This window comes from Equus caballus, chromosome 3, assembly GCF_041296265.1.
Source record: "Equus caballus isolate H_3958 breed thoroughbred chromosome 3, TB-T2T, whole genome shotgun sequence".
Taxonomy (NCBI): Eukaryota; Metazoa; Chordata; class Mammalia; order Perissodactyla; family Equidae; genus Equus; species Equus caballus.
Window position 1 is genome coordinate 63,929,088 of NC_091686.1, and position 14,882 is coordinate 63,943,969.

At 39.3% G+C, this 14,882-nt stretch overlaps 1 protein-coding gene across 5 annotated transcripts in view; it reads right to left on the reverse strand.

Moving 5' to 3' along the window:
• Positions 1 to 14,882, reverse strand: part of FRAS1 (Fraser extracellular matrix complex subunit 1) — a 419,338-nt gene that overhangs the window by 115,172 nt on the left and 289,284 nt on the right. For all 5 annotated transcript variants that reach the window (XR_011437076.1, XM_023637884.2, XM_023637883.2 and 2 more), the window contains 2 exons: positions 10,358 to 10,474; positions 3,204 to 3,318 (listed from right to left, as the gene is read on the reverse strand). Coding sequence is in view for 4 of the 5 variants with exons in the window: in XM_023637884.2 (XP_023493652.2) it covers positions 3,204 to 3,318; positions 10,358 to 10,474 (232 nt within the window). In the remaining variant the exon portion in view is untranslated. The remainder of the gene's footprint in view (positions 1 to 3,203; positions 3,319 to 10,357; positions 10,475 to 14,882) is intronic.

The window sequence follows — 14,882 nt, forward strand, 5'->3', positions numbered from 1 at the left end:
TCACCCTGATCCCCAAACCTGACAAGGACAACACAAAGAAGGAAAACTATGGGCCAATATCACTGATGAACATAGATGCAAAAATCCTCAACAAAATTTTGGCAAACCAAATACAGCAACACATGAAAAAGATTATACACCATGATCAAGTGGGATTTATACTAGGGACACATGGATGGTTCAACATCTGCAAGTCAATCAACATGATTCACTACATTAACAAAACGAAAAACAAAAACCACATGATCATCTCAATAGATGCAGAGACAGCATTCGACAAGATCCAACATCCATTTATGATAAAAACCCTCAATAAAATAGGTATAGAAGGAAAGTACCTCAACATAATAAAGGCCATATATGACAGACCCACAGCCAACATCATACTCAATGGACAAAAACTGAAACCCATCCCTCGGAGGACAGGAACAAGACAAGGGTGCCCACTTTCACCACTCTTATTCAACATAGTACTGGAGGTTTTGGCCAGAGCCATTCGGCAGGAAAAAGAAATAAAAGGAATCCAAATAGGCAACGAAGAAGTAAAATTCTTGCTGTTCGCAGACAACATGATCTTATATATAGAAAACCCCAAAGAATCCATAGAAAAACTATTAGAAACAATCAACAACTACAGCAAAGTTGCAGGGTATATAATCAATATACATAAATCAGTAGCATTTCTACATGCTAACAATGAACTAACAGAAAAAGATCTCAAGAACTCAATCCCATTCACGATCGCAACAAAAAGAATAAAATACCTTGGGATAAATTTAACCAAGGAAGTGAAAGATCCATACAATGAAAACTACAAGACCTTCTTGAAAGAAATCGATGACGACATAAAGAGATGGAAAGACATTCCATGCACATGGATTGGAAGAATAAACATAGTTAAAATGTCCATACTACCTAAAGCAATCTACAGATTCAACGCTATCCCAATCAGAATTCCAATGTCATTCTTTACAGAAATTGAACAAAGAATCCTAAAATTCATATGGGGCAGCAAAAGACCCTGAATTGCCAAAGCAATCCTGAGAAAGAACAAAGCTGGAGGCATCACAATCCCTGACTTCAAAACATACTACAAAGCTACAGTAATCAAAACAGCATGGTACTGGTACAAAAACAGATGCACAGATCAATGGAACAGAATTGAAAGCCTAGAAATAAAACCACACATCTATGGACAGCTAATCTTTGACAAAGGAGCTGAGGGCCTACAATGGAAGAAAGAAAGTCTCTTCAACAAATGGTGCTGGGAAAACTGGACAGCCACATGTAAAAGAATGCAAATCAACCATTCTTTTTCACCATTTACTAAAAGATCAAAGACCTAAAGATTAGGCCTGAAACAATAAGTCTTCTAGAAGAGAATATCGGCAGCACACTCTTTGACATCAGCTTCAAAAGAATCTTTTTGGACACCATAACCCCTCACATGAGGGAAACAATAGAAAGAATAGACAAATGGGACTTCATTAGACTAAAGAGCTTCTTCAAGGCAAGGGAAAACAGGATTGAAACAAAAAAACAGCCCACTAATTGGGAAAAAATATTCACAAGTTATTTATCCGACAAAGGGTTAATCTCCATAATATACAAAGAACTCACACAACTCAACAATAAAAAATCAAACAACCCAATTACAAAATGGGCAGGGGATATGAACAGATATTTCTCCAAAGAAGATATACGGATGGCCAATAGACACATGAAAAGATGCTCATCATCACTAATCATCAGGGAAATGCAAATCATCAAAACTACACTAAGATATAACCTTACACCTGTTAGAATGGCAAAAATATCCAAAACCAAGAGTGACAAATGTTGGAGAGGCTATGGAGAAAAGGGAACCCTTGTACACTGTTGGTGGGAATGAAAACTGGTGCAGCCACTATGGAAAACAGTATGGAGATTCCTCAAAAAGTTAAGAATAGAAATACCTTATGACTCAGCCATCCCACTACTGGGTATCTATCCCAAGAACCTGAAATCAGCAATTCCAGAAGTCCCATGCACCCCTATGTTCATCGCAGCATTATTCACAATAGCCAAGTCATGGAACCAACCTAAGTGCCCAGCAACTGATGAGTGGATAAAGAAGATGTGGTATATATATACAATGGAATACTACGCAGCCATAAAAAAGGACAAAGTCGTCCCATTCACAACAACATGGATAGACCTTGAGGGTATTATGTTGAGTGAAATAAGCCAGACAGAGAAAGACGAACTCTGTATGACTCCACTCATAGGTGGTAGTTAACATATGGACAAAGAGAACTGATCGGTGGTTGCCAGGGGAAAGGGGGGTGGGGGGAGGGCACTAGGGGTGAAGTGGTGTACCTACAACATGACTAATAATGATGTACAATTGTAATTTCACAAGGGTGTTAACTTTCATAACCTTAATAAAAAAAATTAGAAAAAAAAAAGGGCAATGGAATTTAATTTTTAGACTTCTGTTTCTTCCAGGGGATTTGATAATGCGAGAGGGTTACATCTAGGGCAGTGGTTGGGCTTGGGAGAGCAGCCTCAGATGTGGGAGCAGAATTGTCTTAGTAGAAGCTGATCTCCTTTCCGTGAGGAACAGCCACACCTCTCTGGGAATAAACTTACTCGTAAGGCCAAAATTAAGAGATCTGAAGGCTGGGGACTGACGCCAGGGGCCCACCTCTCCTCCAACTGTAGTTCCACGTTTCCATATTCCCCTATGGAGGAGGAATGACTTATCTAATCGGGAAAGGAACTGAGTACGTATGGCTCATCCCCCTGTGGGCTCTCTGGCAGAGCTCCTTGTCCTTAGCACGTACTCATACTGGTCTGCTCCCCTGTCAACCTCACCAGGGCAGGTTCTGTCCCTATAGACAGTGCCTGCATCTGTCCAGTTCTGCCTGTGCATGGGACGGGGGGCTTAATCCAGTGATTGAAGTTACATACACTCGATGTCCTCCAGGACAGTTCTGTCAGCACCAAAGCTGACACATTCATCATCTCCATCTGTCCAACCACAGTGTCTCTCTGGCAATTAGTTCTAAATGCAAAAGACAGGAACAAAGGGTACGAATATTTGTTGCTCCTTAAATCCTCAACAAGTAGAAGCAGACAAAACACCAGAGCTTTTAAGACTGGTCAACAACAAACTAGAAGACAATAGCATCACTCAGAAGATCATTTCCTGCACATCTTACCTTGGCTTGGATGCAGAGGGAGAGTGATATTGTATATAATCTTTCCACTTGGCCTCTCGGAGTTTACAAAGGACAGGGAATGAGGCTGAATCACAGTCAGGCCATCTTCCCGAGCCTAAACAAAGTTTAAGAAGGAAGAAGGAAAACATGGTGTGATGAAAACAAAAGCCAGAGGCAAAAACAAACCTTATTTAAAAAACAAAAAAACTCACTCTGGGTTTTTAAATTAGTCACACATAGCAAAATTTTCTCTGAGAGTTCAAAAGAACTCTGCTCTGTTACACTGCAGATCTGTCCCAGCCTTAGGATGCTCACAGGGTTACAGAGACTTTTTCAGGTCTTCTTGCACCCAACTCTCTCTCCCCTGCCCTCTGCCCCCAGGTTTATGTTGGTGCAAGCTGTGGGAGTCCCAGTATGCTCCCTTTTCTCAACATGGAACACATATGAAAGTGAGCCACCACAGCTGCTATTCTTCTCTTTGTAGCTGGATCGCTACATCTCTGCTCCTCTAACTTGCTGGGCTAAGGTTGTATCTGGTAAGAACTTCTCCTTAACCCCGCCCCGCCTCCCCTACAGCTTGCTAACCAGAACTATGACTCTTTCTTTCTTTTCTTTTAACTTTGATGATTTCAAAGGGCTAAAGATGAACTCACCTCAAACACTAAAAGAAGTTACCATTTGAATTCAGAAGTTTAAAAAACATTTGTTTATTGAAACACATAAAAATAGTATTTCTCTTTGTCTCCACTGTACTATTCAAAATAACTAGATACTGATTTTCTCTTCTAGCTTTCAAGATCCAATGAATGAGTCAAGCGAAATTAATCAGAAGGCCAATGTGTATCTAGTTTTTACTACGCACTTACCTGTGTACATCCATAACCCACTAACAGTGACAACACTCAAAAGAAAAAGGAGAGATTCAGAATATCATAATGAGGCATAACAGTAAGTTGGGGACAGCAGCAAAAACATAGAGTGGAGAGGAGAAAAGGGAAAAGTAGTAGGAGCAAGGGCCCCTAGCCTGGGGCACACATGCTGTTAATAAAACAAAACAAAAACACGCAGTTTGTTGCAGGCTCTTCCTAACTGATCCCCGAAGGGTTGGAGTTTGACACGCTCTCCTGCTGTCTGAAGCTCTGCTTCTTTCAGAAGGCTTTTCCCCATTTAGGAAAGGATTAAGTAGGGCTCAGTAATTCTCATAGAGGAGGGTGTGGTGTTCTTCCTTTTAACCATGAAAAGATTGAAGGTTGTAGTTGCTTTGTAATTGTCCCCAAGGCACGCTCGTCCTGGGAGAGGCAGCATTTGCAGGTTACAACAACCCCCCTATAGTAAAGACTCATATTTCAGGCCACTGCTCAGGTCTGGAATGTAATGAGCAAGGAATACCAGAATTGCAAATAGCAGCTGGTCTCTCACCCTAAAATAAAACAAGTAAGGACAACAAATTAAAAATATATGCCCTACCTATGGTGTTTACAGCCCACAACTGTGTGTACCCGTCTATAAACGTGTACACATGTGGGCACAGACACACGGACAAAAAAGTGCAGGCTCAGTACACTGTCCCGTACTCTTTGCCACCTTTTAATCTCAAAAGCATCAGAATAAATTGAAAATTTGCTGAGTATTATGGGATATTTTTGAAAATCTACATGCCCCTAACAATAAAGCGATAAGAAGAGAGAATTACCATGGACACAGGACTATGGCAAAGGGAAATATGTTCCAGCTAAGATAATAGATATTTTATTATGGGATTTATGGATACTATTTCTCTACTAATAGAAATAGACTCTTGGTAGAAAAAGTAAGGACTTGATTCTCTGAAGACAGCAATACTGAGGTTGAGATAGATCAAAGTATAATCAATTTTAATACTGGCTATTTGAAACACTCAATATTTATCAATTAAACATAGTAAGAAATGAGAGATTAAATTTCACAGAAATCATTACAGAAGACACTTTTTTATTAAAATAACTGTCAAGAAAAGAAGATTACAGAATTATGGCTTTCATAATCCCCATATTACCTCTGAATATATCCAGACTCCAATGCCTCTCCCCATTGCCATTGCTACCACCTGCTGGGAGCCACAATCTCTCCCCTGGATTTCCAGGATGGTCTCCCAGCTGCTCTCTTGCCCTCCCTACAGTCTATTTCAGCACAGCAGCCAGGGCGATCCCTTTAAAGAGGACAGGAGACCTCTGGTCGACACCCAGCAATAGCTCTCCATTTTACTCAGAATAAAAGCTAAGTCTCTACAATGGCCTACGCGGGCCACATGATCAGCCCCCGCCCCTACCACCGGCTTAGCACCCCAGTGAATTCATGTCAATTACTCTCGCCCTCACTCACTCGCTTCAGCCAAAGTGGCTTCCTTGCTGTCCCCTGAGCATCTTAGCATGCTTCCAAATCAGTGCCTCTGTTCTCTAAGCCTGGAATGCTCTTTCCTCAGCTATCTGCGTGGTTATCTCTCTCGCCTCCTGCAAATCTTTCTTTAAATGTCATTGTCTTAATAAAGCCCACCCTGACCACCTTATTTAAAACTGCAATCTAGATTTCTCCTGCTCCCACCACTACATTTCCAGTCCCCTTGGCCTTGATCTACTTTTTGTTTTACCACAATACTCTCACTAACTTGCAATATATGAGTTACTTCTTTATTTTGTGTATTACTTATTGTCTATTTCTCCCCAAGAGAAACCAAACTCCACGATAACATGGATTTTTGTTCATTCATGGACGGATCCCAAGCACCAAACACAGGGCACATGGAAGTACTTGATAAAAATTTAAGTGAATGAAAAATATTATGAAAATATTAAGCTATGAAATAAAAGAATAAAAATATTTCTTAAAACAACTCCATCAGTAATTTTTTAGAATATTTTTCATTGTATTTCAGCGTCACTTAAAGAATTAGAGGGGCAAATATTTTAACCCTTACGCCTTAGCAAAGTGTGTTGTCTTAAACCTTTAAACTTCCAGGTCAGGATTTATAAACAACATTATCATTTCACCCTCCATTAAAAGAAAGATCACTTTCACAAGCTGACTGTCATTCTACCAAAGCAGTAAAGCCCGTGGTGGGCCTGAGAAATTCGACTCCCATAAAAAATGAGCAGAAGATCAAATAAGTAAAATGGCGGTCCTACCAGAAATCAGGTTCTCAAATAGTTTAGTTAGGACAACAAAATTAATTTGTTCATATATTCATGTAGGAAATATTTAGTAAGAACCTACTATGTGCAAGGTACCAAGCAAAGAGCTGTGGGAGATGCAAGATGAATCAGATATAGACCCTTTTCTCAAGGAATTTCAGTTTTTAGTAGGGGAAAATCATAAATAGCTGTAATGTAGAAAATGCTAAGTAGTGTGAAAAGCTCAGATAAAGCACAACAGAAATTCCAAGGATAAAGAAACATTTCCAGAGATGCAGATAATAATTCTACTAGTTTCTGAAAGGTCTCAAGAAAAAACATGGACACTGAAGCCTGCAGCCATAAACAAATACAGCACGTCCAGATGTGAGTCTGTATCACAAAAGAAATCAGCTGCTTTAACTGGATTGCTGCCAGTCCCAACAGGAGTGGTTTTAAGAGAACTTTTGCTACAGCAATCATTCTGGAAACAAAAGAAACCAGGAAAGAAAGGCTTATTCAAGGCCTTTCCCTCAACTGGTGACCATGGGCAACGCAACCCTGAGCACTGCAACCATCTGAAAATGGAAATAATAAATATTCTATCTTTCACATTAAGAGATACTGCTTTATATCAGGCATTGTGCTAGTTGCTGAGGAAGATACCATGATTAATTAATCAAAGATTTTGCCCCTAAAGATCTTCTAAGTCAAAGAGTGGATGGATTACTTGGAAAACTGTGAGTTGATGGGAATCCATTAATTTATTAGCAGAATAGTACACTACGTATGCTATGTTATTGATAGGTAAATATGCATGTTTTCAGACCTCCTTGCCCAAATTTGATACATATTCTAAATGTATACATCACACATGTTTATATATATCTTATAATATTATACATACATGTATACATCTTTTATATACATAAGTATGCAAGGAGCTTATATTTGATGAATAACAGAGTTACAGAAAGGCCACAGAACAAATTTCCCTTTAGGCAGGTATTCAATGAAGCTGCTTTTCAGTCTATACAATTTTCCTGTGGAATCTCAGTTATGCTTGAGGATTTAACCACTACCTGCCATTAACAATTCTCAAAGGTTTATCTTCCACCCAGAATATCTACTGATCTTCTTACCTGTCCTAAATGAGCACACCTTTTATAAACAATTCCCCTTTTCTCTCTCCCTATCTCTATCCCCACTGTCCCCCACAGTGGCAACCACCATTCTACTTTCTGTTCTAAAAGTTTGACTAATTTAGATAGCTCACATAAGTGGAGTCATTAGTATTCGTCTTTTTGTGACTGACTTATTTCACTTAGGATAATGTCTTTAAGGTTCATTCATATTGTAGCACATGACAGGATTTCCTCCTTTTTTAAGGTTGAATAATATTCCACTGTTGTACACATCACATTTTCTTTATCCATCTATCCACTGAAGGACATTTAGGCTGCTTCTACCTCTTGGCTACTGGCTGTGCAAGCATCTCTTTGAGATCTCACTACTTCTTGATTCTTATTGCCATTGCATGGGGTTCGTGCCACTAACCTCTCCTGTTCTAGATGACTGCAACAGATTATTTCTTGGCCTCCTTGCTCCCTGTCTGGCCCCTGTCCAAGGTGTTTTCTACCCTGCAGCCAGAATGATCTTCCTAACTGAAAATCTGATCATGTCACTTCTCTGCTAGAAATCCTTCAACATCCTACTTGTCCCAACAGAATTTAAAATGGAAACTTCATCCTATCTTTAATGTCCTTCATGATCCCACTCTCATTTCTTGTTTTTCTTCACCTAGGGATTTATGCTGTAGCCAGTGGAACTCTCCATACTTCCTCAAACATGTCATGTTTTCCAGTGTCTACATATTTTTTTCACTTGCTGCTCATCTACCTGGAATAAATTTCCCCTTATTTCTAGTCTAGATAAGTGGTTCTTCAATTGTGGTGAGCAGAGCATCAGCAACAGTATCACCTGAAACTTGCCAGAGACGCAAATTCTCAGCCCTACCCCAGACCTACTGAATGAGAAACTCTGGGGTGGGCTTCAGCAATCTGTGATTTAACAAACCCTATAGGTGACCCTAACGCAGGCTGAAGTGTGAGACCCTGCTCTAGAGATAATTTACCCTTCAACCAGCTCTGTGCACCTCCTAGAGGAAGCCTTCCATGACCCTCCCCAACGCCCCACTGGACTAGATATCCTCTTATTGCTGCCATATCATGGCTCTGTCATGGCATTTATCATTGTATTGTCATTGCTCATTTATTTGCTTGTCTCTAAATTCTTTGAGAATAGAGACTATGATTTATGGTCATTGAATCTCCAATGTCTTCCACGGCACTTGGCATAAATTAGGGGCTCAGAAGTATTTATGATTGAATGACTGAATGAATGGAGAGGTGGATGCCATATATGTATTTAGCATATGTATTCATAATGTATTTACCAAATACGTGCAAAACTTGTGTGCTTAGGTGAGTCTGAATCACTGAATTGAGAATGTGTTTTTGTCAGATTACAATTGTGTCCTATAGTAATGGCCGTAATTAACGTCAAAGGAAATATAAACAGTGTATATTTTAAGGAATAAAAGAGTAGGCCAACCACACTTCATGGTAAATTAACCTTTTTGACCGTAAGTTACACAGGACAGACCTAATTTGCAAACATGCAACCCGAGACCCTAAAGGTTAAGTAACTTCAAAGGTCCCTAGAGATCCACAGCAACAGGGGAGGAGCACTGCCATCTTCATGGCTCCTGGCCCATTTTTTCCCTCTAAAACCCAAAATAACACTGCATTAGCATTTGGCAAGAAACATGTATGCACATTTTTCTTTACACTTTAGAAAAAATTCTGATCCAAGTCCCTCCAGTCAGAATGATGAATTATAGACTTTATGGTGCTGCTGAATTATGATTTCTTTAAATTACGGTTTATGGTGGAAATGCCTATACCAGCTATTCATTAAAAACTTTCTGTTTCCCCCTTTATGTCTCTGTCATGCCCCAGACCCATAATTTCTAAAACTATAGCTGCTCTCTTTGTTGTGGCTCAAGGCTGATACACTACGTTGGAGTGTAATTATGTGGGCGCTAGCTAAAACGTGGATCCATAATGATTAATTTACAAGGTCTTGTATGCTTGTGGCTCTGTCTAGAAGAGGGGTTTTGGCATTACATACCCCTAGATATAGGGTTACAGTGGAGTTGTTAATTGTTCGAACTAAGCTTCATGCCTGTACCAATTTAACTGTCACCTCACTTCAAACCTTTCCATGTGCCCACATCCTTTCCCACACACCATGCAAGACCTCTTGCAATCTAGCTCACTGACCTCCATATCTTCACCATGTGTCCTCTGCCTTCCTAATTTCTCTAGTGTTATTGAGCTCTTGCAGTTTTCCCAGCAATCACATTCTCTCTCACCTCTGGGTCTTTGCATGTGCTGTTTGGACGTCTGGTAGTGCCCTGTGCCATGACCTCTCCATTCCTTCCAATACGCCCCCCGAGAACTTTCACTTGGATAATTGCTACTTATCTCTCTGGACTCAGCACAGATATCACCTTCTCCAGGAAACTTTTATAATAGAAAGGAAACTTCTAATAGGCCTTCTAAAACATGGCATAACAATTTCTCCAGCTAGGTGGAGCTATAACTGGCTGAACAATTATACCCAAATGGTATTGAGTAAATGGACATCAGCCTGAAATTCTTTCTAACTACTCAAGGAGAGGCCCTGTGACTGTCTGGAATGCTATAAAAGGAACAGGAGCAACAGACGGCAGGTCGAGATGGATTCCACTTAACTTTCCTTTCACTCTGGAAAGTTTAAGTCTCTTTTTCAAGTCAATGAGAAATGTGTTTACAAGGCTGGTATTGTCTGTATTGTCTGCGTTCTGGGCCAGGCATTGACCAGGTACAAAAACAGGACAGTCTGCCAAATCCCATCAGCATGCCTCCTCCAAGCGGAAACCACGAGCTCTCCCACCCAACTCACGGTCATGTGGAGAGATGCTCCCAGAGAGAGCTTAGGTGCGTCAGGCATCTGTGGTAAGATTGCGATGTTGAACACGCGGCTCTCCAGCTGAGTGTGGGCATCTGTGGCACTGGACACCTGAAAAGAAACGTCATACTGGTGAGCCTCTCCTCTGCTGGGCAAAGCATGTTTGTACGTGTTTATCCCCCTGCCAAACCGTCTGACTGAATTCTATACACTCCTGCATTATAATTTTCATTCTGCTCCTCATATTTTAATATTAATTTTTTACTATCTTCAAAAAAGATACACAATCATTTTAGGCAATTCTGAAAATGCATGAAAGTACAAATAAATACAAAATTATATAGAATTTCACTACCTGTTAATTATACTTATTAACATATTGATGCATTTCAGCTTAATCTTTTTTCCATGCCAAAAGGTCAAACTTTATATACAACGTGTATTCTACATTTTTACTTAACATAATAATATGACATTTTGCTGTATCATTAAACATATTTAAAAAAAATTTTTGATAGCTACATAATGTCTCAAGCATTATGAGCATATATTAACACATGTTAAAGACGAGATTTTTATTCCATGTCTTTAATCTTTACCCAGCACAGATATCTACACCTTGACTACAAATGACAAATCTCAGCCTTATCATTGCAAGACAAGATTAATAACGCTAACAATTAGGGTAGTAGTCCCCAAATCAACTTTTTCCTGCTTCAAAAATGCTAAAAAATGAAGGCTTTCCTATACAGCTTCTCTCCTCCCTCAGTGCTCCTGAGCGGCTCCCTTAAAATCTCCTCCCTGTTGTCTGCTCCGACTTAGGCTTGTTACAAGAACTGCAAAGGCCTGTGTGTCATGTGCAGTGGCATCAGCTCCATGTGAGAGGGGGCAGGGTTTTGTAAATCCTGAGAAAAAGGCGGGAATAGCAGCTCTTTCTCTAGTCTTCTACAGTTACTTCAACAGAAAAACTGTCTTCTCAGTATCCTGAGCCACTATATGCCTGCAGTTTGAGTTTCAGAACATCCAAATGTTTTCAAGGAGACATCTTATGGTGTCACTATAAATAATATTAATAACAACAACTATAATTCACTGAACCTCTGTCATGGGCTCAGCATTGTACTAGCTGCTTTTCAAAAGTTATTTTATTTAACACCCACTAAGCAGATATTATTATCTCCTTTTTTACAGATGAGGAAACTGAAAGTCAAAAAAGTTAAGCAATGTGACAAAGTCACAAAGCCAATAAAGGTCAGTACTTAACCAGGTCAGCAAGTTCATGATCTTTCTATTGACCAATGTGACTCAATTTGGAAGCTTTAGGAAAGTAAGAAAGAGGAAAATATGTTCTCCTTTTTCTTGAAGAAAAGGAATGGAACCCTGTGCAGGTAATGAAATGTGGGCATATTACCAAGCAAGGGCATCAATTCTAGCTTCCTTAGTAAGGATACTAGTGTAAAATATGTTGGTCTTTTTCCAACCACATCCCCTGAGGCTGTGTCAACGTGATCTGAATACACCAAAACTAGGGCTCCTTCCAATGCCAAAAGTGACATGAAAGTGCACGCTGTTTTTCTCACTGTGACATGCTCTATTTTCTAACAGCACTCGTATTACATAAATCCCAAGGCTTACATGCAAAAGTAACAGGTGGGATGCATTGACGGCTCATGACAGCACATCAACATGAAAATAGAATTAAATCTATGCAACTCGTATTGCATTTTCTGCTTTAAAGAAAAAAAAGAAGGGAAGAAAGAAAAGAATCATAAGAACAGCATCTTTTTTAGTCTAAAATCCTTTAAGGACACCAAAATGATGAATGGGAAAAATTGCTAACCATTTATTTTAGCACATAGCTATAGTGTCTGTGTCATTTCAAGTCAAAATATGAGTTAAGGCTATAAAACAAGGAGACTTTAAAAACAAACACACCAAAACTTTTACAGTCAGGGGAACATAATCTCAGAGAGTTGTTTCATACTTGTAATAAAGTGCTGTCAGTGTTCAAAATGCACTTTTTGGAATGCCTTCAGAGGGAGTTCACAGATCATGTAAGAAAAATGAGCTTGTTACTTCATAATTATTCCCTGTTTTAACTGAAAATAATTACTATTCTTCTGACCAGACATGATTCCGAATGACTTTTGGCTACTTGGTTATATTTTAAAATCCACTTCCAAAGGATGACATGCTGTCACTATTGAGGATATTCTAAAGAATATCCCATAGGTTTTGAAGGAGATTTCAAGTAGGAGTACTAAACACATTTTGAGTAAAATGTGTTACGACTCTCCAAAGGGAACCACTTTCTAAGTAATAATGTTTAATTGGATGTCTTAAACTCTAGCAAGTTAGTTAAAAAGAAAATCAGTAACTTTTGCTATTTTATAATTACCCACTTAGTAACCAACTTGCAAAAGCAATCAAATATCATTTTGAGCAGGTGCTGAGAGGCCCTTTCCAGGGAAACTCTTCCTATCGATAACATTCTTCATCCAGACGCCTAGGACGGCAAAGGCAGATCTGAGGATTCTAGTTTGCTGGGGTGACTTCTTTTGATTGAGGTCTTTGCCTCCATCCTGACTCATTCTTTGAGGACTGCTGAGTCCCCAGGTGCTAAAAATGAAAAGTTAACTGGGGCGAAGGGCACAAATGTTTGCTCACTTCTTGGCCATTCATTGTGCTCGGTATAATCTCTTTTTAATGGTTTCCAAGCTCATTTCAACCTGCTCTCTGGAAAAGCACAGCTTTTACACAGTACAAATTAGTCAGGCAATGAAGATGTGCACACCAGGCAGCGGAAGCAAAGTGGACGATGATTTTAACAAGGTGAGAGATTGTAGTAGTTAATCCCCAACTGTATTCCTAGACAAAGAAAACCCTTAGACTGAGAGGGACTGATCACCAGGAGGGCTGCTTTATATTGTCTCTGACACTGTCCCACATTCTTTTCTGTATCTATGCTTAAATGCTCTTTCTCATTCATCCTTCCTCATTCTTTTGAATTTCTGTTCAATTCTTTATTTCCAAATTTTCCTTGACAGAGCTTTATCTAATTTTATTGGTCTTTCCAAAGAATCAGGTTCTGTACTCATTTATCAGTTCTAGCATTGTATAATTTATCAATTCTTCTGCGTTTCTCTACTAATTCCTTCTTTTTGCTTTCCTTAGGTTTTAGTGGTTCTTTAGTTTCTTGAGTTAAATATTTAGTCCATTTATTTTCATGCTTTTCTGCTCAATAATAAAAGCATAAGGCCATTCATTTTCTTCTGAGTACTATTTTCTCCACATCATTTAAGTTTTGATAAGTTATTTCCTTCTCATCAATATTTCTTAATAGTTTGCCGGTTTGATTTCCTTTTAGAACTAGTAATTACTTAGGAGACTATTTAAAAAATTCCAAACGGTTTGAATTTTTTCTCTACCCTTTTACTATTAATTTCTAATTATATTTCATAACAGCCGGAGAATGTCCCCGGTATAATTTCTTGTTCTTTAATTTAGTGAGAGCCTCCTTATGGTTTGGTTGTCTTAGCTGGCTGGGCTCTTATAACAAAAATACCATAAACTGGGTAGCTTATAAATGACAGAAATTTATTTCTCACAGTTCTGGAGGCTAGAAGTCTGAGAGCAGGGCGCTAGCATAGTTGGGTTCTGGTGAGGACCCTCTTCTGGCTTGTAGATTGTCGACTTCTCATTGTGTCCCCATGGCAGGGAGCAGAGAGAGGCAGCAACCTCTCTCACGACTCTTCTAAGTGTACTAATGCCATTCACGAGGGCACGGCCCTCATGACCTCCTCTAATCCTAAACACCAACCAAAGGCCTCATCTCTGTACCATCACATGGGGGTGGGGTAGCATTTCAACATATGAATTTGGGGGGAGACATAAACATTTAGTCTATTGCACTGGCATTTGACCAACCTTTGTAAATGGTAGGAACAAATTCTTACACAGTGCTTACTGTGATAGGCAGTATTCTAAATACTTTATACGTCTTAACTCACTAAATCCTCACAATAATTCTACTTTACAGATGAGGAAACTGAAACACAAGGATTTTGCTCAAGTAATTTGCCCAAAGTTGTGTACCTAATATGTGGCAGAACTGAAATATGAACCTACTGGGTTTGGCTGCAAAGCCTATGATCTTACCATAAGACGGTAAATGCTGCAAAAATATACATATATTTTTTTTATTAATGTTATGATAGATTACAACCTTGTGAGATTTCAGTTGTACATTATTGTTAGTCATGTTGTGGGTACACCTCTTCCCCCTTTGTGCCCTCCCCCCACCCCCTCTTTTCCCTGGTAACCACCTATCAGATGTCCTTGTCAATATGTTAACTTCCACCTATGAGTGGAGTCATATAGAGTTCATCTTTCTCTGACTGGCTTATTTCGCTTAACATAATACCCTCGAGGTCTATCCACGTTGCTGCGAATGGGCCAATTTTGTCTTTTTTTGTGGCTGAGTAGTATTCCATTGTGTATATATATACCATATCTTCTT